Source organism: Saccopteryx leptura, chromosome 2, assembly GCF_036850995.1.
Source record: "Saccopteryx leptura isolate mSacLep1 chromosome 2, mSacLep1_pri_phased_curated, whole genome shotgun sequence".
In the NCBI taxonomy this organism is placed as follows: Eukaryota; Metazoa; Chordata; class Mammalia; order Chiroptera; family Emballonuridae; genus Saccopteryx; species Saccopteryx leptura.
In genome coordinates this window covers 349,321,848-349,348,721 of record NC_089504.1, presented here as the reverse complement: position 1 = coordinate 349,348,721, position 26,874 = coordinate 349,321,848, and the positions used below count along the sequence as shown (strand labels likewise).

Below are 26,874 nucleotides of genomic sequence, written 5' to 3'. Positions count from 1 at the left end.
TTTCCCTCTTTCTTTTCCCTTCCTTCCTTCCTTCCTTCCTTCCTTCCTTCCTTCCTTCCTTCCTTCCTTCCTTCCTTCCTTCTTTCTTTCTTCCTTTCTTTCTTTCTTTCTTTCTTTCTTTCTTTCTTTCTTTCTTTCTTTCTTTTTTCAGTCAGAGGTGGGAAGTCAGACACAGACTCCCTCATGCACCCCCAAATGTATCCACCTGGCAAGCCCACTCAGGGGTGATGCCCTGCCCATCTGGGGCATTGCTCCATTGCTTAGCAACTGAGCTCTTCTTAGTGCCTGAGGTAGAGGCCAGGGAGCCATCCTCAGCACGCAAGGCCAACTCACTCCAATAGAGCCATGGCTGCAGGAGGGGAAGAGAGGGACAGAGAGAGAGAGAAGTAAGAGGGGAGGGGTGGAGAAGCAGATGGGCACTTCTCCTGTGTGCCCTAACTGGGAATTGAACCTGGGACATCCACACACTGGGCTAATTGACCAGGGCCCTGAACTTTCTTTAATATAGTACTGGGAATTGAACCTGGGGCATCCACACACTGGGCCATTTGACCAGGGCCCTGAACTTTCTTTAATATAGTATTTCAAGAATAATAATTAATTAGAATAAATTATGGATATAATAAAAATATTATTACTCTCTTTTCAAAAAGCCGAAGAGTTTTTGGGGAAAGAGCAGGCAGTAAGTAGCCAGAGGACTGCAGGCATTAAAGGGGAGGGACTGAAATGATGAGGAGGTAGCAGGGTTTCCTACATGAGGAGAGGAGGGAAATAGGTTTGATGGTCACAGACGCCTTGGATGTGAAAGGAACATCAGTCAGTTAATTGGGCCTGGGCAGCGCTGGGTTACCCAGAGGCAAGCTAAACACATTCCTAAGGATTAGTAAAGCAGGCATATTAAAAACCATTTTAAAAACAACTTGATATTTGAAAGTCAAGCAAACATCAAAGAAGTCATCATGGGGGTGGAGGAAGGAGAACTTTGCTGGACTTCCTTATAGGTATTTTACAATTGGTCTTGTTTTATTTTGAATGGGATGGCCAGGCAGACCCTATTATAACCATCCCGTTCAACTGTGGCTGGGTTCTCTGAAGCTCCGCACTGGGCGCTGGGCTTGACTCTGGTTCAATCGGCTGCAGGTCAGCCCCGCACTGCACGCCAGGAGCAGGAGCGCCGGTCGCTTTTAGTCTCAGGCCAGCGGGTTGCGGTTGTGGGCGGGAGGTTTCGTGAAGTGCTGAAACAGTTAACAGACCTCCTCAAAGCACCTCGTCTGCACCCGCTGGGACTGACTCCCTCAACAAGGAAGGCTTAGGGCTTGGTTCTGAGGTTGTCTCCAGACACTCACTTGAATAATAAGATTGTTTACCAGGTGGTGCCACGCATAGCATCTCAGCCTGCTCCTGAAAAGCCCAGGAGGGAAAAACCAAGACCAGGGTTGGTTGAGTGAGTCCCTGAGGTCATAGTGGCAAAAGGTGGAATCAGCTTTCTCCTGGAGTCTTGCACCAACCGTGGAGGTGTGGCATTTTATAAACTGCAGCCTGTTGCCTGGTCTCAGAGCACTGGTGGACCACCCCCATGAGCAAGGGAGGGGGTCCCCCTGCAGGTGGATCCAAGTAATTGTCGCTTTCTCGGCCCTCTTTCCAGGTGGGCCAGTATTTCCCCAGGGTCTCCGCCCAGTCCCAGGAGATGCTCCAGCCTCAGCCTTTGCAAGACAAGGAAGGGGCAGAGTCAGAAGAGAGGGAGGACACTTCTGTAACAGACCTGGAAAATACCGTCACCCTGGCTTTTGTGAGAGAGAACACTGGGACACAAAAGGGCCTTCAGAATGCCCAGCAGCAAGGCAAGAAGAAGAAGAAGAAAAAGAGGTTAGGATTGAAAGATGGAGAATGGGGGTCCATGTTTGGTCAGAGCTGGAGGGACCAGGGAGGAAGAGGGGGCGTCTTGGCAGCTCAGGCATGGGGAAAAGAGAAACTGAATGATGAGACTCAACTCACACCACTTTTGATTCATGTCAAAAGGACCTGTTTTGATCATCTCAGTTTTATAGAACAAAATATTGATGCATGTAATTTAAAATCACACCTTGCCCTGATCTCCCTTGCATTTGTGTTTGGACTGTCTTTTATTTATTTTTTTAAAATTTTTTGTTCTTTTAAATTTATTGATTTTAGCCAGAGAGGAAGGGAGAGAGAGACAGGAACATCAATCTGTTTCTGTATGTGTCCTGACTGGGGATCGAACCGGCAACCTCAGCACTTCAGGCTGATGCTCTTACCAATAGGGCTATCCAGCCAGGGCTAGACTGTCTTTTATTTTTAAAAAGTTGTGTGTGGCGGGTTAGGTTTTATGCAGCCCCACCTGGGGCGGGATGTTTCTGTGTGCAGTCTCTTGGGCTGGCAGGTGTGTCTGTCTCTGTCTTGCTGCTTTTCTCTTTCTCTTTTCCAGATGATTGGTGATCAATCTAACCAGCTGCCGATATGAGAGCGGTGAGCATCTGTATTCAAGGAATCCTCGATGAGGACTCCCCCAAAGGATTGAGAAGGGTCACTTTTGTGCATTTTTGAGGAAGAAAGGGGGTGTCTCTAAATCTTGTTCTTTACTTTTCTCAGCTCATTTAATTATTTGAGGAAGTTGGGAAGCTCATTCCAAGAAAATGTGGGTTTGACCACAATGACATGTGCTTCAGTTATCTATAGTTCTTGTATGTGGTTATTAGGGGGTCTGATTGTAGAGAAGGCAGCTGTTGCTACAATCAATGGCTCTTTTTTATTATTTTATTATCTTCTTTGTTTTTAAAGGTTTTTATTTATTCATGTTAGAGAGGGGAAAGAGAGGGGCGGGGGGAGGAGCAGGAACCATCAACTCCCGTGTGTGCTTTTTTTTTTATTTTATTTTTTTATTTTTTATTTATTCATTTTAGAGAGGAGAGGGAGAGACAGAGAGAGAGAAGGGGGGAGGAGCTGGAAACATCAACTCCCATATGTGCCTTGACCAGGCAAGCCCAGGGTTTCGAACCGGCGACCTCAGCATTTCCAGTTCGACACTTTATCCACTGCGCCACCACAGGTCAGGCCCGTGTGTGCTTTGACCAGGCAAGCCCGGGGTTTCGAACCAGCAACCTCAGTGTTCCAAGTTGACGTTTTATCCACTGCGCCACCACAGGTCAGGCTCAGTGGCTCTTTTTTAGAACACTAGTTCCAAACTGGCAGTCCATGAGCTGAAAATGACCTACAGATCTACTTTGTACTACAGAGCAAAGTGCTGTTATTTTAGTTTCAAATTTGGATGCTTTAGGCTGGTCCTGACTCTCCTGGTCTCTGCAGGCACGTCTTCCTTTCCAGGCCCTTGAAAGCATTTGAGTTTGTGTTGGAATTAGCTCCCAGTTATCATATTAACAGGGCCAGACCCTGGCTGGATAGTTCAGTTGGTGGAGCATTGTCCCAACATGCTGAGGTTGCCGGTTTGATCCCCGGTCAGGGCATTTATAAGAATCAACCAATGAGCCTGGCCAGTGGGGGCACAGTGGATAGAGCATTGGCCTAGGATGCTGAGGCCCCAGGTTCAAAACCCGGAGGTCACACCAGCTTGAGTGTGGGCTCATCCATCTGGGGCATGGGTTCACCAGCTTGATCATGGGGTTTCTGGCTTAAGCGTGGGATCATCGCCGTGGCCCCATGGTCGCTGGCTTGAGCCCAAAGGTCGCTGGTTTGAAGCCTAAGGTTACCGGCTTGAGCAAAGGGTCATTGGTTCAGCTGGAGCCCCCCAATCAAAGCACATAAGAGAAAGCAATCAATGAACAACTAAAGTCCCACAACTATGAGTTGATGCTTCTCTCTCCCTTCCTGCTTGTCTCTCTCTCTTAAAAAAAAAAAAAAAAAGGAATCAACCAATGAATGCATAAATAAGTGGATCAACAAATCGATGTTTCTCTCCCCCCCCCTCTAAAAATCAATTTAAAAATATTTTACCTGGCCAGTTGGCTCAGCAGTGGAGCGTCGGCCCGACGTGTGGAAGTCCCAGGTTTGATTCCTGACCAAGGCACGCTGGAGAGGTGCCCATCTGCTTCTCCACTCTTCCCCCTCTCTTTTCTCTCTGTCTCTCTCTTCCTCTCTGGCAGCCAAGGCTCCATTGGAGCAAAGTTGGCCCGGGCACTGAGGATGGCTCTATGGCCTCCACCTCAGGTGCTAGAATGGCTCCAATTGCAGTGGAGCAATGGCCCAGAGGGGCCGAGCATCACCCCCTGGTGGGCATGTCAGGTGGATCCCAGTTCGGTGCATGCAGGAGTCTGTCTGTCTGCCCCCTCTGCTCCCGCCCCCACCTCTTCCCCCCCTAGCCACTCCCCCCACTTCTCACTTCGGAAAAAAATATATATATATATTTAAAATATAGCAAGGACAGGGGAAGAAAGATATGAAAGCATATATGTGGTTTTTTTTCTTTTTAGATTTTGTGTATTCATTTTTTAGAGAGAGGAGACAGAGAGAGAGAAGGGGGGAGGAGCAGAAAGCATCAACTCCCATATGTGCCTTGACCAGGCAAGCCTGGGGTTTTGAACCAGCGACCTCAGCATTCCAGGTTGACACTTTTACCCACTGTGCCACTGCAGGTCAGGCCATATATGTGTGGTTTTTTTGTTGTTGTTTTTTTTTTGTATTTTTCCGAAGTTGGAAACGGGAAAGCAGTCAGACAGACTCTTGCATGCACCCAACCGGTATCTACCCGGCATGCCCACCAGAGGGCGATGCTCTGCCCATCGGGGGCGTCGCTCTGTTGCAACCAGAGCCATTCTAGCGCCTGAGGCAGAGGCCATGGAGCCATCCTCAGCACCTGGGCCAACTTTGCTCCAATGTAGCCTTGGCTGCGGGAGGGGAAGAGAGAGACAGAGAGGAAGGAGAGGGGGAGGGGTGGAGAAGCAGATGGGCGCTTCTCCTGTGTGCCCTGGCTGGGAATCGAACCTGAGACTCCTGCACGCCAGGCCGATGTTCTACCACTGAGCCAACCAGCCAGGGCCATATATGTGGTTTTGAAATACATTGTGTCATTTTTTTCTGTCAATTTACCTTACTAATTATGCTTTGCTCTGGCTGATGTTAAGGATTTAGTTAGGTTTATATTCCCTGAACATTCAGTACTTGGTGTTTGGGGAAAAGCCAGAGGCCTACTGCCTGGCAAGCAGAAGTCAGGGTGGATGAAACATTAATCCCAGAAAACCTTCTGCGGGAATTATGGGACATAAACTGTATTCTAAAATAGCCTTCAACTCTTTGTGTTCCCTTCTCAGCAATGATGTGTCCAGGCAGGGCAAGATGGCTTTCAGTGCCCAGGAACCGAGGTGTCTTACTTACCTCAGTGCTTGATCGGGGAGTAGCTAGAAATGTAACCTCCCCACTTCATGCCCTTCCCTTGCTTCCGGGCTTAATAGGCCGTCTTTTTCCAACCCCATGACAGTGCGTAGGGCTGCCCGACAATATGGCCTTCGAGAGGGAAGGGAAAATGACGACTGGACTCTCTACTGGACTGACTACTCGGTGTCACTGGAACGGGTGATGGAAATGAAAAGTTACCAGGTATATGGGTCCGAGCTGGTCCTCAGCATAAGTGTGACATCTACCCCATAATCCCCCAAGGGGATATCATGGGTATTTCCATGCCCCCTATTGTTCATGAATTCTGGCTTCCTTTGCAGAAAATCAATCACTTCCCAGGGATGAGTGAAATCTGTCGCAAGGATTTGTTGGCCAGAAATATGAGGCGCATGTTAAAGTTATTCCCTAACGAATTCCACTTTTTCCCTCGGACCTGGTGCCTTCCGGCTGAGTGAGTGCCTACCTGTGCGCCCTTATCCACTCCCCACCCCAACTGCATTTCCCGTAGGATCTCCCATCTCTCTCTCTTGCCAATTCAGGAAGAGAAGGGATATAGGGTGTGGCCACGGTTGAGAAAACACCAAACTGCTTATAAAACTAGATGACATTTAGGGGCTGGTTGCCTTGGAGCCTGTGCCTGCAATTGGGGTGAGAATTTGTTCTGACCTTGAAAGTTGTTGATTTTGAACTTGTTCCAATGTTTTAACCGTGCAGTTTAAGAATTTTTAAGGACCATGAGCACTTCTGCAGGCAGTAAGGTAGCGGTAACACCCAGGTTAGTGCCATGGATGGCAATCATCCCTGGTATGTACCTCCATCCCTGGTACATAAAATACTCTGAACCAGACCACCAAGAAACAGGAGAAATGTGAGGGGACGTGAACATGACCTGGATACAGTCTGGAGTTTGAGATGAGGTGGAGGAGGCAGAGAGTGTTGCCATCGGAATTATACTCACAGGGCAGGGGCCCAAGAAAAATCCTACTACTCTCCTTTCCTTACTCAGCAGTGTCCGAAACCAAGAGCTCCAGGGTTCCCAGACTTTTCCTCGCTTGTCTGGAACAACGTTCAGGGTTTAGCAGCAATCTAGAAGGAACTGTGTCTGCCAGCAGGTCAGCAGGCGCCTCCAGATTTCATAGACCGTGAGGACCATTGCAGTTAAGTGACTTCTCCGGTGGTCACAAGGCTCCTTTGAGCTAAAATGCAAAACAAGAAATATAGTAAGATTAAGATGTATAGTCCATGAAGTGTCTTTCTTCTGAATAGACTTTCTTCAGAGTGTGTTCAAAGACAGTATTCGCTCTCTCAGCCTCTGGCTGGAGCGAAGGTGTTCCAGAGGGAAGCTGAGCCCAGAGTGGGCCAAGAGACCGCCGGTCCCAGGCCACAGCCCTGGGCTTCAGCTGGAGTCAGGACTCCAAATCTCCACGATCTGCACAACCAGAAAATTGAACTCCTTGGTCATGGCCACCTTTATGAGGTGGGCAGACCGTATCAGCTCCCTGCCTTCATTATGTTGTGCACAAGACGGGTGTCCTTATCCCCGCTGTGTAGATGATGGAAGGGAGGCTTACAGAGGTCAAGGCCTCGCCGAGGGTTACACTGGTGAGTGGTGCAGCCTGGGATTAAATCCAGGCCTGAATTCCCTTCAAAGCCGGTCTTCTCTCCGCTGTGCTTGACTCTCTCTCCTGTTACCAGACAGTCCCCTGGGCGTTCGTCTGTCAGCTCCCAGGCTTTTGACACATTAGATAGGTGTTTGTTGTTTGTTTTTTAAATAAAGACCCAGCCCTCCTTTTCACTGCCCCCCAGCTAAAAGGGGATCTCATTCCCTCCCTGTTTCGGTAGCTGGGGAGATTTGCAGAACTACAGCAGGTCAAGAAAAAATAAGACATACATCTGTAAACCGGATTCCGGCTGCCAAGGGAGAGGGATATTCATCACCCGGACAGTGAAAGAAATCAAACCAGGGGAGGACATGATCTGTCAGCTCTATATTTCAAAGGTACTTCTTCACTGTGATTATTTATTTATCCCGCAGCAACCTCAGGCTGTAGCTCCACTGGACTGAATGTGAAATGAGGCTGGGGGTGAAACGGAGTCCTGTCTTCTGCCTTGGGCTTTGTCAGACCAAGCCTTCTGACCAGGGATGTGACATGTGCCTGGGCCTGAATGTCCCTCACCCTTGCACCCCTGTCCATTGGTATGGCCCTACCCCACTAGTCCCGTGTGTCTAACAGATGACAGCTGGGAGGGCACCTTTGGTCTGTGGAGGCCCAGTTCATTGAGGAGAGGAGAACAGTCCTATGGAGATAATGGTAACCAGCTTTGCTCCATGACTGGAGATCAGGGTCACAGTGGTATAGCCTACTACAGGAAGGGAGCCCTCTGCAGAGTGCACAGAGGGGAAGCACTAGCCAGTATTGCAGGTCAGCACTGCAGGGAGAACTCTTACAGAACTGCAATAATAACACAGCCCCGGATGGTGACATGTTCTTCATTACAAGACTTTTTATTTATTTTTTATTCAGTGAGAAGAGGGGAGGCAGAGGCAGACCCACCCAGCAAGCCCACTAGAGGGTGATGCTTTGCCCATCTGGAGCATTGTTGCTCAGCAACCGAGCTCTTCTTAGCGCCTGAGAGGGAGGCCATGGAGCCATCCTCAGTGCCCGGGGCCAATTTGCTCCAAACGAACCATGGCTGCAAAAGGGGGGGGGGGAAGGAGAGAGAGAGAGAGAGAGAGAGAGAGAGAAATAGAGAGAAATGAGAGAGGGGGTGGAGAAGCAGATGGGCGCTTCTTCTTTTCTCCTGTGTGCCCTGACCAAGAATCGAACCTGGGACATCCACGCACTGGGCTGATGCTCTACCACTGAGCCAACTGGCTGGCCAGAGCATTACAAAACTTTTTAATGTTATTTTGTTTAGTTGAAAGGCATTCTCTTAGAGGTGGTTACTTGTTTGACATAATAGGAAACCGAGGCACAGTATGGTTTAGTGACTTTCACAAGGTCACACAAAGCCTAAATCCCCTTCTCCTTGTCACCAGCCCTGGCCAAGTCTGCACTCTGTAATGAGTGGCAATGTTGGAGCTGACGCCATGGAAACTAGACAAGGTGCTAATGACCTTCACATCTGAATTTCTCTTTCAATGCTTGTGTAACTTCTCTTCTCTTCTCCCAGCCCTTTATCATTGATGGGTTCAAGTTTGACCTACGGATTTATGTGCTCATAACGTCCTGTGACCCTCTCAGGATTTTTACGTATAATGAAGGACTGGTCCGCTTCGCCACGACCGCCTACTCCCATCCTTGCACAGACAACCTGGTAAGCTCAGGGGACACGCCACCTTGCCCTCCTCCCTTAGTGTGATTAAAACAAAGTCCTACTTAAATCCACATTCATAAACATTGGGGGTTTGGTTGCCATTTGCCGAATACTTACCATGTGCTGGTTGCATGCATTCCTTCCTTTTGCCCTCCCAGGGGCCCTCAGAAAGAGGAATTATCACCTCCCTTTACTGAGAGGAAATGAAAACCCAGACTGTATGAGGACTTGTCCAAGGTCCCAGAACTAGGAAGGGGTCAGGCCGGGACTCAAGGCCAGGTCTGCCTGGCTGTGAAGCCAGTGCCGTTGTTGGACAGCCCTGAGGTGCTCCTCAGGCAGCACACCATCCAGTCTCTGAGGATTTGGGGTTTCTTATACTCCAGGCTGTGGCATACCCCTTACTTCCTCTGTTTGCCAGTTTAAGTAAACCCTAAGACTTCTCCTTTCTTCTCCATCTCGTTAAGCCCCAAGGGCCATGGGAGGGCACGGACAGGAAGTGGGAAGCCTGATCTTCCTTTGACCCCCACAGACTTGTATCTCTTCCCCCAGGATGATATCTGCATGCACCTGACTAATTATTCCATTAATAAGCACAGTTCCAATTTCATTCAAGATGCTCACTCTGGCAGCAAGAGGTAAGCGAGCGGCCTCACTTCTCTCTGCTTTCCCTGCCATTCTCCGAGCTGCTCTCTGGGCTTCTACCCACACCCTATTGGTTCCCGTCAGTGTTTCCATCTCGGATCACATGCTCTCAGAAAACATTTCTTTGCCTTTAAACCCAGAACAGACTCTGGAGTGTCTGCCCTCTGGCTGTTAATTATTAAAAGAAGTCCACATCATAAACCTTAGGAGGATGGGAGGAGAGATAAACACGAACTATTTCCCCAGCAGGGCACACACACACACACACACACACACACGTACACACGCACACACACGTACACGCACGCACGCACACATGTACACACACGTACAAGCACGTGCGCACACACATGTACACACACGCACACACGCGCACGTACACACATACACACACGTACACGTACACACACACACACATTGAAACATACTCATGTTACAGTTGGCCCTTCTGACATTTCCAAACCAACAGATATTTATTGATTGCTGGTCTGCCGTGGGATAGGGACGTGCGAGGCAGTTGTTCCTAAGCTTGTGGTTCCCTGTGGTGTTGCTCCAACAGAGATTCTCAAATGATGTGTCATGTTGCCTGGTGTGACATGATGTGTGTCTAGCTGGCTTTAAGATTCTCCGGAAGGAGGGGAAAAAATGAGAGGAATGCACGTGTGTCTTCCCGAGAGTGTTTGCAGGCACGCTGTTGCCTGATCCTGCCTCCTTTGAGTTTTAAGAAAAGGGGGGACGGAAGAATGTGAACATGACCAGACAAAGGGGAAAGAGCAAAAAAGTATTAGGGGCGCCTCCTGTGTTGGGGCCTGAGCTGGTGCTTTGTGTGCGTTTTTCTTTTCCTGAAGTTTCTACACGATGGCAGAGGCATTATAATCTTCCCTTTGTAGGTGGAGAACTAGGAGTTAGGTGCCTCCTCCATTTTACACACGAGGAAACCAAGCCTCTGAGAGGTTAAGTAAGTTGCCCACGGTCACACAGCTCTAAATGCCACTGCGGGAGGAGAAGGTAGGTCTGTTCGACTCCACGGCACAGCTCCTCCCGCACCAGCTTCAGGGGACTGATGAACAGGTGGTCTGGTTGGCTGTAGAGCCCCCAGGAGGCACGGTGCACGGGGAAGTTTCACGACACCCTCGGTGGCAGAGTTCCAAACAGCAAATGGAAAATCACTAGGTTAAATGTGCTTGCAGGGGACGTGTCAGCTGGGTGGAGGTGACCTCCCTTTTTTAGGAGAGCCAGCCACCTGTCTGGCCCGAAGCCCTCCTGCCTCATCTCCCCACCTGGACGGTGGACACCAGCCAAGCCTCCTGTGTTGTTGGGCGTGGAGCTCTGGTGCCCCGTGATGCCCGGGTCCCAGTCCCGCTCTGACTCTCGCCAGCTCAATCTCCCTGGGCAAGTGCCTTCATTTCTCCGAGCCTCCATTCTTTGGTCTCAAAAATACCTGTTCCTGATATTTCATGCCCTGCCCACCTCATGGGGACACTGTGAAACTCAAATGACCTATGATAGCAACACGGACAGTGCTTGTGGTTAATGGCATTTTTTCTTAGTCTAAGGGTATATAATCGAAGGGCCCTCATTTCTCTCTTATGAGAACTGACACTCCAACAGCCAGCTTGGGGTCCTTAGGCTGTGATCGGGGGGCGTTATGGAGTGCCAGGACTACGGTGATGGTGTGGGGTGTTGTTCTGCCGCCCTGCAGTCCTCCTCCATCTTGCCTCTTCCTGTCCTCACCTCTGTCACTCCAGGTCTGGCCTCACCTCTCTGCTCTTCTCCATCCACCTTCTCTGCTGGAGCAGTCACCTGCTCTCCTGGTCCCCACCCTGTCCTCGCGTGGCTCGGCCTCTCTACACATGTTTGTCCTGTGTCCCCAGTTGTACTTGAGCTTTGAGAGTAAGAATGGTGCCCTGGCCTCTGGGTGCTTCCCATGCTGCTGGGCAGAGTCCTTTTTTTCCTCTCCTCCTCCCTTTTTAAAAAATATTTTATTTATTCATTTTATAGAGAGGGTGGGGGAGGAGCAAGAAGCATCAACTTGTAGTTGCTTCCCGTGTGTGCCTTGATAGGGCAAGCCCGGGGTTTCGAACCAGCAACCTCAGCATTCCAGGTCTACGCTTTCTGCACTGCGCCACCACAGGTCAGGCTCCCTTCCTTTTCCTTTCACCGTTCTTCTTCCTTTTTCCCATCTTTTGAGACAATATGCTTTTCATACCCCCAGTTATACCCTCCCCAGCTTGAGGACAACTGTACCCCAGGCAGTCCCTCGACAAGCTGCACACTCAGTAGGAGCAGTGAAGGAGGCAGACAAAGGGGAAAACCGGTAGGCATCTGGGCCAGAGACTGGGTCCTCATCATTTTCCAGGGTGCCTGGCACACAGCTGGTGTGTTACGTTGAAGTGGATTAACCACTGGGCCTTATGAAATTATATGGTATATACTCACTGTGATGTGAGTCATCTAGAAGAGGTTATGTGATGATTTGTAACGTCTGTTACAAGAAGGCAAGGAAGTATATCATCTATTTTGGGAAAATTTATTTGCCAGTTTGGCAAATTAAATACATTTTCTGCACTTAAAAGGATTGGCTTCCAGCTATCCAGAAAATTTGTTTCTGTGTAACAGTTCATTCCCTGACAATGGCAGGTAGAGGGTGTGGGCCTCTATATCGAGCAGTTTTTGCTTGTCTGTCTTTATATAAATGCATCCTTGGTTGTTTCATGCGTGTTGCCTCCCCAAATGGTCCTCAGGCTTCTCCTGACAGAGGTGGCAGTTTCCTGCCCCCCCCCCCCATGAGCCCTGCGTGCAGAGCAGGCCCCCAGCAAACGCACGCTGGCTGGCCAACCCCGTCGTAGCCTCCTTTCTGACTCCATTGGCTGGGTTCCAGTTGCGCCCTTTGAACTGCCTGGTTGAGCCGTGTCTCTTGTTTTCTCATTCTCCTCTTTGATCATCACTCCCCTGCATCTCCTCCTCCCATTTTTCCATTCCCCACTTCGACTGTCTGTGCACATGTGTGTGCGTGTGAAGGGATGGGTATCAGTTTTCATCACTGCCTCCTGCACCTGTTGGATTCGCCCTTTCTCTGCATTGTCCAGTGTGGAGCTGACTGCACAACCCCTCAGACGTTTCCTCACAAACCTCCCCGCACAGGGTAGATAGCCTCTGGTCTCAGTAATAGGGCGGCCAGCCCTCTCAGGTGCCCTGTGAGTGAGGGGTTCCTGGGATGTGGGACTTTCAGCTCTAAAGTCGGCACTGTCCTGGTTTGCCTGGAGCAGTTGGTAACTCTATCTGTGGAGATGCCCCGGGCGCTCTTTCCACATGGGCAATCCGAACACAAAATTTCTGTGTCTTTTTTTTTTTTTTTTTTTTTTTGGATTTTTCTGAAGCTGGAAACGGGGAGAGACAGTCAGACAGACTCCCGCATGCGCCCGACCGGGATCCACCCGGCACGCCCACCAGGGGCGACGCTCTGCCCACCAGGGGGCAATGCTCTGCCCCTCCGGGGCGTCGCTCTGCCATGACCAGAGCCACTCTAGCGCCTGAGGCAGAGGCCAAGGAGCCATCCCCAGCGCCCGGGCCATCTTTGCTCCAATGGAGCCTTGGCTGCAGGAGGGGAAGAGAGAGACAGAGAGGAAGGGGGGGGGTGGAGAAGCAAATGGGCGCTTCTCCTATGTGCCCTGGCCGGGAATCGAACCCGGGTCCCCCACACGCCAGGCCGACGCTCTACCGCTGAGCCAACCGGTCAGGGCCAAATTTCTGTGTCTTTAGTGTCACCAAAGTTCTTCCCGATGACTGAGGTGGAATGCAGGTAGTGGTGTTCTTAAAAGGCTCCCTGAGTACTTCTAATGAACGCCAAAGAAATTCCCACCAAAGCAAAAGCATGATGTATGGTATTGGTTTTGTTTATTCATCCATTAAGCTTTCCACCCAGGATACTCAGTCTCTGCCCAAGCCCACGGGCATGTTCTGGGCCGCAGTGAAAGTGCCCAGGTGGCTTCACGTGTTGTTATATCTGTGCCACTCCAGGGCTATGCAGGCTTGAGGAGTGTGGCCCTTCCTGAGCTGACACAGTTTTGGTGTCCCCGTAGCTCCTGGATGTTCATCCCTATTGGCTGTGGCACTCTATTTTCTCCAGAAGTTTCTGGCTCCCAGCATGCCATGGCCTTGGATGACCAGAGGTGGGCTGCCCTGCCTCACGGCCTGTGGTCCCCCTGCAGGAAGCTGTCCACCTTCAACACGTACATGGAGAGCCATGGCTACAACGTGGCGCAGATATGGAGCGACATCGAGGACGTCATCATCAAGACGGTCATCTCGGCCTTCCCCATCATCAAGCACAACTACCACACCTGCTTCCCCAACCACACGCTCAGCAGCGCCTGTTTTGAAATCCTGGGCTTCGACATTTTGTTGGACCGCAAACTCAAGCCCTGGCTGCTAGAGGTAGGGAGGCTGGGGCGAGGGGATGAGAACTGGCCCCTGTGTGGAGCTGGGTCGGCCAGCCTCAGGCTCATCTCCCCGCCCTCCCAGCTCAGCCGGAGCCGCTTTGTCATCTGAATCCTGCCAGTTGTCTCCCACAGCGCTCGCTGCCTGGGGCTTCTCCCTTAGCTGGGAAGTGGCCACCAGAGGGGGTTAGACGGCCGGGAATTGGAGAATTCTTGGTGCCTTTTTGAGGTCCACCCAGACTTGGGAACTCCGATCTCAGCACAGAGTGATTCTAAAGACAGCTCTACCTTCTGTCACAGGGTGTTCTCCCAGAAAGAGGGCGTTCTTCAGCACAGCTCGGCTGATGATGGTGGAGATTAGATAGGAGCTGTCAGGCCTGGCCCTCAGGGACCACTCAGTTCCAAGCACCGACAGAGAATGGGCTGGTGTCTACGGCCACAGGAGTGGGTGCGGGGCCTCCCTAGATCACACGGGTGATGGAAAGAGTAGGAAGCTACTTCTGGGTAGCTGTCTCTTTTCCAGATTGGACTCATGCTCAGCAGCCCTCTCAAGCATTATTCAGTCTGCACACTGGGAGAAGGCGTGCAGGGGTGGGTGGTGCAAGTCAGAGGCCTCATGCCAGCTGCCAGTGACAGAGTCAGCCATCAGAGCGGAGGGTCCAGAATGATAGGGCAGATCCCTGGGGACTTGTTTTTCCTCTACACTCAGTCCTTGTTCCCAGGTATGGGTGGGGAGGAAAATATAACTGTTTGGAGCTCTTCCCTTAAAGGCAGAATGATCTACCAGAAGCAAGCCTACAGGAACCGCTAGAAATCTTCAAACGTTACATAGCAGCTCTGAACAATACGGGCTTTTCTGTGAGCAAGAAAGAGTCCTCTCCTTCCTCCCAGCTGTCTCCCCACAACCCTGCTCAGGGTCCTGAATGCGTCACTACTCCCTACCTGCCTGCCTGCCTGACCCTTTGTACTGGCCCTTCCACCTGCTCTATGAAGGCACAGTGTGTGTGGCAGGATGCCACATACCAGATGGGGGAAGTCAAGACAGGGCCTTCCCTGATGCTTCTCAAGAAGAAAGGACTAGCCTGACCTGGTGGTGGCGCAGTGGATAGAGCATCAGACTGGGATGTGGAGGACCCAGGTTCGAGACCCCGAGGTCGCCAGCTTGAGCGTGGGCTCATCTGGTTTGAGCAAAGCTCACCAGCTTGGACCCAAGGTCGCTGGCTCGAGCAAGGGGTTACTTGGTCTGCTGAAGGCCCGTGGTCAAGGCACATATGAGAAAGCAATCAATGAACAACTAAGGTGTTGCAAGGAAAAACTGATAATTGATGCTTCTCATCTCTCTCTGTTCCTGTCTGTCTGTCCCTATCTATCCTCTCTCTGACTCTCTCTGTCTCTGTAAAAAAAAAAAAATAATAATAATAAGAAGAAGAAGAATAAGAAGAAGAAGAGGAAAGGACTAAAATAAAAGCTAAGGAAACTAGAGGAGGTCCCACTTTCCTCACTATGGCTCCAGTCCAGACCTTCTCTCCCTCTCCCTTCCTCTCTTTTTGGTAGCCAAGATCCCAAGGCAGGCTTAGGTGGCTCCCTGGAGGTGGCATCTGGGCCTCACTCTCTGCTTTCACTCTGGACAGCCCAGTTTCCAGCTGCTGTCTTGCCCTCACAGGTCAACCACTCCCCGAGCTTCTCCACGGACTCCTGCTTGGATAAAGAGGTGAAGGACAGTCTGCTGTATGATACCATGGTCCTGGTCAACCTGGGAAGCTGTGACAAAAAGAAAGTCTTGGAGGAGGAGAGGCAACGAGGGAGATACTTACAGCAGTGTCGTTCTCGAGAGACCAGGTATAGTAGCACCTCTCGCCCCCTGAGGACCTCATTTTTAATGAGTTTCCTGTTCCCAATAAGACTGGCCTGTCCTGGTCCAAGTTATGATCCAATAGCTTACTGGTTATGTGGCCTTTATGTCACTTCTCTGAGCCTCAGTGTTCTTTCAGGAAAGGAGATGAAGCTAATGCTACATGAAGTGTTGGGGGGATTAAATGAGATAATGTATATCAAGATTTATCATAATGCCTGGCACTATAATTTGTCTTCGAGACTATTAAGAATCTTGCCTGGAGTTGCTGAGGAGGGAGGGACCAGCTCTTACAAATGATTATGCCGATTGGGAAATTAGTTGATATTTGTGGAATGTGGCAGTTTGAATAGTTTTACTATGAATATTCATTTGCTCCCATTTTAGGAGATTTAAGTTATACACATAACTGTATATAATGGATATAAGCGTATTAATATCGTATGAAGATTCAGGGATTACCAATAAAAAAAGCAAAACCATTCGTTTATTTTTACAAAAAGAGAGATTTGTCTGCCCCACCGCACGTGACTGTGTTGGCAGGAGCTCAGGTGCCCTGTTTCCTGCTGGGAACCACTTGCCTCACAGAGGCCTCCATCTACAGAGTGATTCTAATGTCAGCAGACTCTGAGCCCGGGCAAGGGGACCCCTGTGCTGATCTTCAGACCCCATCATGGCCGCTGCCCTCCTCCTGTGCGGGGTCAGCCAGGTCCTTCGAGATTAGACTTCTGGAACCAGGGCAGGAGCATCTGTGTTTGGAAGGCGCCGTGTTACTCGGAGCACGTTCACGTGTTCTGTCTTCCCTGTAAGGAGGGTGGTGGTAAGCAGGCGGGATGGTGTATGGTCCTGTTTGTGGAGCTAAGGAGGCAAAGACCCTGGAAGGGGAACTGACTGACTTGTCTCAGGTCACCTCGCTGGTAAGTGGCGGGTCTGGACCCAGAGCCCCAGGACTGTGCGGCCTGGGAGTCCAGGCTGCTGTCCACTGTGCCAGCTTCCTCTAAACTTGCCGAGGGGGCGGCATTAAGGAGCAGGTAGGGCCCTCTCCTGAATCACTCTCTGTGCTATGTCTTGGCCTGGGATAGCTCAGATGGCTCTTGGTTTTCCTGATGGAAAGGGGGCTTATTCCTCTCCCCCTGACCTCCCCCTCCCAGGGGGCTGTGAGGAAGAGTGAGATCATCACAACTCATCAAGCTCATCCAAGAAGCCCTCAAATTTAGCAAAACACAAGCTGTCATTCTCAGAGAATGACAGGGTAGTAGGGGCAGTGATGGGGAAGGTGGTGATCTTCCGCCAGGTTAGAACTAAGCCAGGAGGGAAGTGGGTTTTACCTGTAACAGGAGAGAATTCAGCGAGCTGCTGGAAAGACCGTTCTAACAGCTCTGTAGTGCGTTGTGACATTGGCTGTCCCGGGAGGGCTAGAACCCTCTCGGGGAAGCAGTTAGGAAATACCGATTGACCGCTGTTGTGTGCGAGGCCTCCGGCTGGCCCTAGATGACTTCCAGCTTGGCCACGTGCCTTCCAAGCACTGGGCCATGTCCCCACGCAGCCCTGTGTCCTGCTTGCCAACAGGATCGAGGAAGTCAAGGGTTTCCAGGCCTTGCGTTTAGAGAAAACGGAGAAGTATGAGAAGGAACACTGTGGAGGGTTCCGTCTGATTTATCCCAGTCTGCATTCGGAGAAGTATGAGAAGTTTTTCCAGGACAACAACTCCCTCTTCCAGAACACCGTGGCCTCCAGGGCCCGGGAGCTGTATGTCCGGTAGGAAGGCACCTCGGAGGTGGGCGGGGTGTTGGGGGGAGGGCGCTTGGTCTGCTGGGGGAGGTTCTGGGGAGGAGATGGGCTGCTCCCTGCTCTTTGCCCAGTCTTGTCCGCCCCTCCAGGAGAATGCCCTCATTCGAAGCCCATCCCTAACCTACGTGACACTGTTCCTCAATGGACAGGCGGATGATCCAGGAGCTGAAACTCAAACAGCAGAGGAATTTCTTCCGATTGAAAGAGAAGAAGGTGGAGATGCAGGGGGAGTCTGCCGGCGAGCAAGCGAGGAGCAAGGGCGCTAAAAGCTGGCAACAGATAGGACGGAAGAAACACGAGGAGGCCGTAGCTCCCCATGCCTCCAGACAAGTAAACCCAGATGGGAGGGGAGCGCCGGGGCCCACCACCCTTCCCCGGCTGGGGCCGCTCCGGGGGCGGGTACCGAGGAGACCATTGCTCAGAGCCCACACACATTGACGGAAGGGGGCTGCACGGATGGCCGGGCCGCAGGAGGGGAGCCCGAAGTCACAAGGAGCCCAGCGTCCTTCAGAGGATCCCCCCGTTCAGGCAGAGGATCCCCCCTTCCAGGCAGAGAGGACGCACTGGTCGGTCCTTCTTGCCTCCTCCAGTAGATTTAGCAGCTAGGAGCCTGAGCACAATCCCCACGTACGGATCAGGCGCCAGGACGGCCTGACATCGTTGTCCTCAATTCCAGCTTGGATTGTAACACTGCCTTCCAGAGGCCAGGGGCACAGCTGAGAGAGGAGGCCACAGGGAAGAGCTTCGGGGAGGCGGGGCCCTCAGAACATCCTATGGGGTGATGGACCACAGCTTGGTCCTGCCAGCCTGTTCTCCACCCCAAGTGTGGCCCCCAGTTGTGCTGTGATCCGAATCTCTGGAATCCCCCTTCTCTGCCCAGCTCTCTCTTCTGGCTCCGGGGAGAGATTCAGTGGACTTTTCAGTCCAGCTCCTTTTTTCCCAAGACTCACCTCAAGGGACAGGATTGGAGCAGGGTGTTTTTATTCTTGTAACTTTGTGGGGGTCATAGACCCTTTGAGTATCTAATGAAAGCTTTGGAATCTCTTACCATAAAATATACACATATACAGTTTTAAAACTGAAGTTTTAAGTGGTTCAAAGACCCCACGAAACCATGAGCTCTCTAGGAGTCCCTGGACCCCAGGCCAAGAGCCCCAGGTTAGAGAGACTTCGACACCAGTTGCTTTCCTCCTCCGCCTCGTCTCCTTGGCACCAGCTCTTGGGGGCAGGTGAGTCTGGAAGTGGACCGAGCTGGGTTCCCACGAACTGTGTGTTTGGTTCCTCCTTTCCAGCCATTGGCATTAGTGCCCTGCGCACCTGACATGCTCTTGAATGTCGGAGATGCAAAGAAAAATGAGACAGAGAGCAGCCTCCACCAGAAGGCTTCCAAGGAGGGTGGCTCTGCTCCTCCTCAGCCTACGTCTGCAAGATGCTACTGCTCTGTACCTGACCTGAGGAATTCAAGCTCTCTCAGCTGCTCTGGGTTGAAGCTCGGTCAACTCATCTCCAGAATCCGGGAGACCAAGTCTGCCTCTGCAAGGAACACGTTCACTGGCACTGTGGTGAGTGGCGTGGTCCACCTCCCAGAGGGTTGAGCTCGGGAGGTGGTGGTGGGAGTCTTGCTTTCTGGTCCCTTCCCTGCCCCTGGCTTCCTATCGGCCCTTTGAGTAAGCCACTTAACCTTGCTGGGCCCTGGTTTTCCCACTTGTGAAGCCCAAGCTGTGGAATGGCATAGCTGCTATAGGAGTAGAAACCTATATGTTTAGGGTTTTAGGAAGGCCGCCCTATGCATCTCCTCTTCTTAGGCAGGTTACCTCCTAGGGCTGCTGTAACAAGTTAACACAAATGTGGCGACTTAAAGCACAAGTTTCTTAGGTTCTGGAGGCTAGAAGTCTGAGAACAGGTGTCTGCAGGGCCATGCCCCGTCTGCAGGCGCCCAGGAAGGCTCTTGCCGTGCTTCTTGCTAGACACTGGAGGTTGCCGGCAGTCCTTGGCATCCCTTGGCTAGTGGCAGCATAACTCCAGTCTCGGCTTCTGTCATCACCTGGACTTTTCCCCGTTGTTTCTCCTCTGTATCTCTTCACATGACCTTCTTATGAGGATACCAGTTATTAGATCTAGGGCTCACCCTAATCAAGTCTAATTATACCTGCAAATACTTTTTTTTTCCAAATGAGGTCACATTCTGAGGTTGTGGTATACATGAATTTGGGGCAGAGGGCACTGTTAAACCCAGTATACCACCTGAACAGTGTTTTTCAAATGCCATTAATGTATGGAGGTCTTTTTTTTTTTTTTTAGGTGAGAGGAGGGGAGATAGTGAGACAGACTCCCGTATGTGACCAGACCGGGATCCACCCAGCAACCCTTGTCTGGGGCCTACACTTGGAACAACTAAGCCACTGGCTGAGAGAGGGAAAGAGGAGAGAAGGGAGAGAGGGAGGAAAAGAGAAGCAGATGGTTACTTCTCATGTGTGCCCTGACCAGGGATCGAACTTGGGATGTCTGCATGCTGGGCTAACGCTATATCCACTGAGCCAAGCAGCCAGGGCCTGTACATAGTATTTTTTAAAGGAGCTATCTGATAACTTATTTTGAATGTATACCTAGGAATAGAATTGCTGGTCACGGGGTATTTGTAATCTTATTTTACCAAGTATTTCTAGGTGGTTTTCCAGAATGACTACATTTTCATCAGCAGCGTGTGAGAGTCCCTGGATCCTGCATCCTATTACCCGCTTTCTAATTCTTGCCAGTCTAATAACTGTGAAATAATATCTATTTCTCTGACCAGTCTCTAGTATTTAAAATCTGTCATATTTAAAGGTCTCCAGGGGAAGCTTTGTGGACATCTCCTACCATCTTCTTCCCTAGTATTTAACCAACTCCTGGTTAGAAAACTATTCTGACTTAATCTTTCTTCTTGCTGATGAAATCAGCTCAGCTGGTTAGAGCGTCATCTTGGTGTGCAAAGGTTACTGATTCAACCCCTGGTCAGGTCACATACAGAATGGATCAATGTTTCTATCCCTCTCTCCACCCTCTCCTTTTTCTCTAAAATCAATTAAAAACTAAATTAAAAGAAATAGAGCCCTGGCCAGTTGGCTCAGTGGTAGAGAATCATTCTGGCTTGTGGAAGTCCCAGGTTTGATTCCTAGTCAGGGCACAGAGGAGAAGTGACCATCTACTTCTCCACCCCTCTACCTTGCCTTTTCTCTCTCTCTCTTTCTCTTCCCCTTCTGCAGCCATGGCTCCAATGATTGAATGGTTCAAACAAGTTGGCCCCGGGCTCTGAGGATGGCTCCATGGGCTCGCCTTAGGCCCAGAAATAGCTCAGTTGCCAAGCAACAGAGCAGTGGCCCCAGATGGGCAGAGCATCGCCCTGTAGGGGGCTTGCCTGGTGGATCCGATCAGGGCGCATGCAGGAGTCTGTCTCTCTGCCTCTCTACTCCCTACCTCTCACTTAATAAAAAAAGAAGGAAAGAAGGAAGTAGAAACAAAGATTGGCATAGAAAAGAGCCCTTTGCTTTCCACAATCACATTTGGGATTGTTTTCTTTTCCAGCCCTTAACTTCAGTGGAAAGCTCAGAATCCACCACCCAGCCCTCGGACTCACCTGAATGTCTGCTGAGCACGACCTTGACAACCAGCTCTGAATGCAGTAGCCCAGAGATGGACAAGGTGGTCTCCTTGAACTGTGAGCAGCAGCAGATACCTCAGTACCTCCTCCAGGAGAAAACATCAAATATTTCTCTGCCGACAAGATCCCAGCACTTCTTGGGGACTCTGTACCCAAGCGGGACTTTGCTTAAGAATAGCAGGAGGAAGAAGCGTATGATGGCAGAGCTACTCAGCAAGGTCCAACTGAGGGAGAAATTATTGCTTCCAGCTCCCCACAACTCAAAGCTGGTGTCAAGTGGCCAGTCACGTGAGTGCCAACCTGTACAAGGACGTGCCAGAAGTTTAGGGGATAGAGTAATCAAGAGACTCAGTCCTAATCTTTGGGAAGCACCCAGTCTAAAAGAGGGTGTGTCCCCTGTCCTTAAGAAGACCCCAATCTGATGGTGGAGACATAGTTTATGTCCTTAGGAGTGTCTTCTTATTGGAAGACAAGAAAGATAAAAATGGAATGCTATGTCAAAGTACCCTCTTCAACATTCCCTGACTTTCATTCAGTTGAGGCCCATTCAGCTAAGCTTGTACCAGTTGGAGGCATTAAGTATGAAAAATCAGGGAAGAAAAACTAGTTGGAGAATAGGAACAATGGATGATTCAGATTCAGGGTCAGATTTAAGCCGGGAGAGACCCTAAGGGGAGGTGGCCTTTGCCAGGAATTTGTGCTGAGTCCAGCAGCACAGAATGATAATGCCAATGACTTTACCTTTCCAGAAAACTCCTCTCTGCCCCAGGAGTGCTACTTACGCAACCAAAGCTCTGGTGAGAAGAGGCCACTGGATATGTCCTCCCTTGTCCTCTTGAAGGGTTCTCGCAGCCGTGATGTTTCTCTGGAGAATCTACTTGTGGTTGCCACTTCGGCTCGCCTGGACCTGAAGCCTGGCAGAAACCACACGGGTGCTATGAGGGACCCCTGTGTGCAGGATCAGGAAGCATACGGCCACTGCTTGGTCTCTGACCAAAGAGGATGCGAGAAGAACTAGGTAAGCCCATCCATATCCCCTTAATTTGCCTAGGGCACTGGCAAGCATATGCATATATATATATGGAATGTTGGGTAGGCAGGTGGATGGATGGATTGATAAAGACATATAGGCAGTAGCCAATCAAGACTAACTGTAGTCAAAGTGTGACCCCGCCCCCCATAATGTATGTTTCTGCTATGACTGAGCCGTCCTCACTATTGCAAGGGCACTTTGCCTTGTCTTCCACTTATGGATAAAATTGAGACTGTCATTAACACCTATACCAGAAATAGAACCATTTTAACCATGAGGGGTTGATTTCCACACATTTCATGCTGTGCCAACCTGGCCTAGGTCCAGGCCACTTGCCCCCAAAGCTGACCCTGTAATGGAATGTAAGGAGAGGACTGAACAACCGGATAGTGGATCCTGAGATTTGGAAACTAAGATCTTTAAGGTTTGACCCTATTGTGTGAAGGCACCAAAGAGAGCAAGGAGCTCTCTGTCAGAACTTTAGTGCTTCTGAAGGAAGGTATGTCAGAACTTAGGAAGACTCTACAACAGAGCATTGCATACAGGGTGGGGCAAAGTAGGTTTCCAGTTGTTTTTATAGAAACTTGTACAACAATTAATAAATAATAATACAAGAATAAACTCTGTTTTGCATACTCACAACTGTAAAACTACTTTTGCCTTACCCAGAGGGGTTTGTGCTGCTTGGCTGCTTATAGAAGAAACTATACATTTTAGTCACCCCCGTCACCCTGCCACCTAAAGCAGACTGTGACCAGACAGTCCCCAAGAAGCTCTGGAATTTAGTAGGCAGAGAAGGTGTTTTTTTTTGTTTTATTTTTTTGTTTGTTTTTACAGAGACAGAGAGAGAGTCAGAGAGAGGGATAGATAGGAACAGACAGACAGGAACAGAGAGAGATGAGAAGCATCAATCATTAGTTTTTTGTTGCAACACCTTGTTCATTGATTGCTTTCTCATATGTGCCTTGACCATGGGGCTACAGCAGACCGAGTGACCCCTTGCTCGAGCCAGCGACCTTGGGTCCAAGCTGATGAGCTTTGCTCAAACCAGATGAGCCCGCGCTCAGGCTGGCGACCTCGGGGTCTCGAACCTGGGTCTTCCACAAATCAGTCCGATGCTCTATCCACTGCGCCACCACCTAGTCAGGCTAGGCAGAGAAGGTTTTGTGTTTTCTCCTAAATGACTAAAGATAGGTTTACTCATGTAGTAAATAGATAGTTCTCTAAGACAGATTTCTTTCTCTGGCTCTAATTGTTTTTATTTATTTTTTTATTTTTTAAAGACTTTATTTATTCATTTTAGAGAGGGAGGGAGAGAGAGAGAAGGGGGAAGGAGCAGGAAGCATCAACTCCTATATGTGCCTTGACCAGGGAAGCCCAAGGTTTCAAACCAGCGACCTCAGCATTCTAGGCCAATGTTTTATCCACTGCGCCACCACAGGTCAGGCTGGCTTTAATTGTTAAGAGTACTTTGTCATGTGGTCATTTATCTATTATAGACTTTTACTCCCATAGTGGACAATGGCTGAAGACACTGGCATGGTTTTTATAAATATTAATGAGGGTAATAGTGACCCTTTTTTTGTAGCTTGTTATATAGAAGAGTGCCTATACTCTTCTAAATATATATTTAACTTAATTCCAATCACAGGTTTGCATTTTAAAAAAGAAAAAAACCTGAAAAATGAGGCTCAAAGAGCATAAGGTTTAACATTCAGGAGGTCCCATAGCTTTTTGTGGCAGAACAAGAATTTGAGTCAAATGCTTCTGATTCTCAACCCCTGAGCTCTTAAACTCCTATTTTTCTCTTGTTTTTTTTTTTTTTTTTTAATTTTTATTTATTTATTTTAGAGAGGAGGGGGGAGATAGAGAGAGAGAGAGAAGGGGGAGGAGCAGGAAGCATCAACTCCCATATGTGCCTTGACCAGGCAAGCCAGGGTTTTGAACAGGCAACCTCAGTGTTTCCAGGTTGACGCTTTATCCACAGCACCACCACAGGTCAGGCTACTATTTTTCTCTTGAATGGCATGTTGAATATTAGTCTTCTGTTAGGACTAGGGCATAATAAATGGCCCTTCTGTAGATAGCAGAGGTGGCCAAAAGCAAGCAGGACCTCATAGAATACTATTAGGGCCAGCAGATCTCAGAACTGGCCCCCTGCTTTTAGATCAAATAATGATTTCTATAATTTACAACTAATCAGACTGCAAAGGACAGTCACGTACAAGGCAGCCCTGCAAAGATCTAATTATTTATAACAGAATGTCTATCAATGCATTGATTTTCAAATGGAGCAGATGTGGTATGATAATAGGGCTTCTGCATAATAAATAGTGGTAGAATGAAGGAATAAAGGAGAAGAGCAGAGGTTCAAATTATGGAGCAGGGACCTTCTTGGTAGGTGTAATAATAATCATTTCCACACATCAAGTTCACGTACTATATCTCATGTAATCAGTGCCGTGAGGTTGGCAAGGCTGACATTATTACCATATTCTCAACTTGCAGATGAAGAGAATCAAGGTTTGGGAACATTAAATAACTTTCCCAATCTCATACAAGTGATGGGCTCTGAACAAATAGTCTAATGTTTCTTTCTCTTTACCCCCCTGCCATGAGCACAGGGCTTGCCTGACCCATGTGAGGAATGGAGCTCTGACAAATTTCTCCATTTTTCTGCTAAAATAACTATAAACTCATCATCCTTCCCCTGGATCCACTTTCAGAATGGGTCAATGAGCCCAGGGTCAACAGTTGAGTTTTAGGGGATAAATAGCCTATTTTGTAGGATTTTAAGGATGATTAAAGCTTGCTAAAGTGGGATGCCTTATTGAATAAATGGTCGTTGCCATGACTATGATGATGACGATGATAATGATGGTGATGGTGAGGACAGTGACATTGTGCTGATGGTAATAAGCTCAGCATGGACTAGACCAAGATACACTTGTTTTTGGTGTACCAAAAGCTTTCCCTATACTATCTCAATCCTCAAAGAAACTCTATGTGGTGAGCACCATTGTTATTCCTTTTTTTTCAAGCGAGGAAACTAATGTTTAGAGAGGTTAAGTAACTTGCCCAAGAACACACAGATAGTGAAAGCCCCTAAGCTTGTACTCTTAATCGCTACCACTTGTTATCTCTGGCCAGCCATCTTGACTGCTCTTAAATGATCTATTGATATATCAAATGTTTGGGGCTATAGAGATATAGGACGATGAATGTTGTATAAGTAAAATGAATCTCTGGTGACCTTCATGTGAATCACCTGAACGCCTCCTGACCCACTAGATAAGAATAGTGACGATGCATTAAGTAATTTGAATATTCTAGAGGCCATTTTACCACTTTAAAGGAAAATCTAAGAAAAATCTTTTTTTCTCTCTCCAGAATTAGACTGGATCTCTGCCATTCTTTCCCCTTTCTACTCCCAGGAAATAATTTGTCTCTTCTTACAGTGTCTACAATGACCAGAGGATCAACTGAAAGGTTTATTTCCTCATCTAGATATCCTGGTCTTATAACTGCCTCCCACTCACTCATTAGCATTACTGATGCCACCCACCTTGCCTTTTGTGCCCTCCCAGTTAGCCTACAGCTGTAGGACCGCAACTTCTGGGGGTTATTGGTGCTGTCCCAGGACTTTCCCCAGTTGCTCCTACCAATGTCATTTCTATGGGTCCCCACATGGTACCATCATTGAGAACACTGCCCCAGATAGAGCGATGTGAGGGGAGGAGTGTTTCAGAGAAGGACTCAGAATAAAAGGGCTGGTGTGATGGAGAACTCAGAGCCCCCAGTACGAGTACGGGAATTGGGGCAGTTGTAACCACCAGGTACAGATCATACCTCCTCCCATCCCAGCCACCTCGGTGCTCAGACATCTTCCTGCTGTCACTCTTACCAGCCCAACTCAGTCTCACCAGTGAAGACAGAGGCGAGACAACAGTATCCAGCCTACAGATGTTTTTTCCATCGACCTACAGAAATTATGCACATTCTCGTCATGTATATGTTAATCAAATAAATTGCCATGCTCAATGCCAAGACAAGGAGCCTGATTTAGAGTCAGAATGGGAAGGGGAGGTGGGAAAGATAATTCTCCCTCATTAAAAAAGCTCTAACTTGCCTGACCAGGATAGAGCATCGGACTGGGATGCAGAGGACCCAGGTTCGAGATCCCGAGGTCGCCAGCTTGAGCGTGGGCTCACCTGGTTTGAACAAAAAGCCCACCAGCCTGAACCCAAGGTCGCTGGCTCCAGCAAGGGGTTACTCGGTCTGCTGAAGGCCCGCGGTCAAGGCACGTATGAGAAAGCAATCAATGAACAGCTAAGGTGTTGCAACGCGCAATGAAAAACTAATGATTGATGCTTCTCATCTCTCTTCGTTCCTGTCTGTCTGTCCCTGTCTATCCCTCTCTCTGACTCACTCTCTGTCTCTGTAAAAAATAAATAAATAAAATTTAAAAAAAGAAAAAGAAAAAAAAAAAAGCTCTAACTTGCCCTGACTGGGCAGCTAAGTTGGTTAGAATGTTGCCCCAATACTCCAAGGTTGTGGAGTCACTCGCTGGTCAGGGCACACACAAGAATCAACTAAAGGATGCACAAATAAGTGGCACAACAAGTCAAGGTTTCTCTCTCTTCTTCTCTCTCTAAAAATCAACAAATAAAAAATAAAAATGAAAAAAGCCTTATATCCGCTGAATATGTGTCAGGGTCCTTTGAAGAATTTCTTTGGACGAATGTTCTACAGTGAGCCCTGCCTACCTAGCTGGGAGCCCAGAGTTTGAGGC

At 49.2% G+C, this 26,874-nt stretch overlaps 1 protein-coding gene across 3 annotated transcripts; it reads left to right on the top strand.

Annotated features, from left to right (window-relative positions):
- Positions 1-1,661: 1,661 nt before the first annotated feature.
- Positions 1,662-26,281, top strand: TTLL6 (tubulin tyrosine ligase like 6). 3 transcript variants are annotated; one of them, XM_066364478.1, is made up of 15 exons: positions 1,662-1,866; positions 2,447-2,487; positions 5,450-5,568; positions 5,688-5,818; positions 7,210-7,366; positions 8,542-8,685; positions 9,235-9,320; positions 13,539-13,764; positions 15,430-15,605; positions 17,188-17,376; positions 17,559-17,739; positions 18,702-18,971; positions 20,974-21,337; positions 21,799-22,067; positions 25,541-26,281. In XM_066364478.1, exons 3-14 carry the CDS (start codon positions 5,548-5,550, stop codon positions 22,065-22,067), a joined length of 2,214 nt encoding a protein of 737 aa, XP_066220575.1. In that variant the 5' UTR covers positions 1,662-1,866; positions 2,447-2,487; positions 5,450-5,547; the 3' UTR covers positions 25,541-26,281. The 3 variants fall into 3 exon arrangements, with proteins under 3 accessions (XP_066220575.1, XP_066220573.1, XP_066220574.1); XM_066364476.1 differs by lacking the exon at positions 1,662-1,866 and having other exon boundaries at positions 26,220-26,260; XM_066364477.1 differs by lacking the exons at positions 1,662-1,866; positions 25,541-26,281 and adding an exon at positions 25,473-25,525.
- Positions 26,282-26,874: the final 593 nt, after the last annotated feature.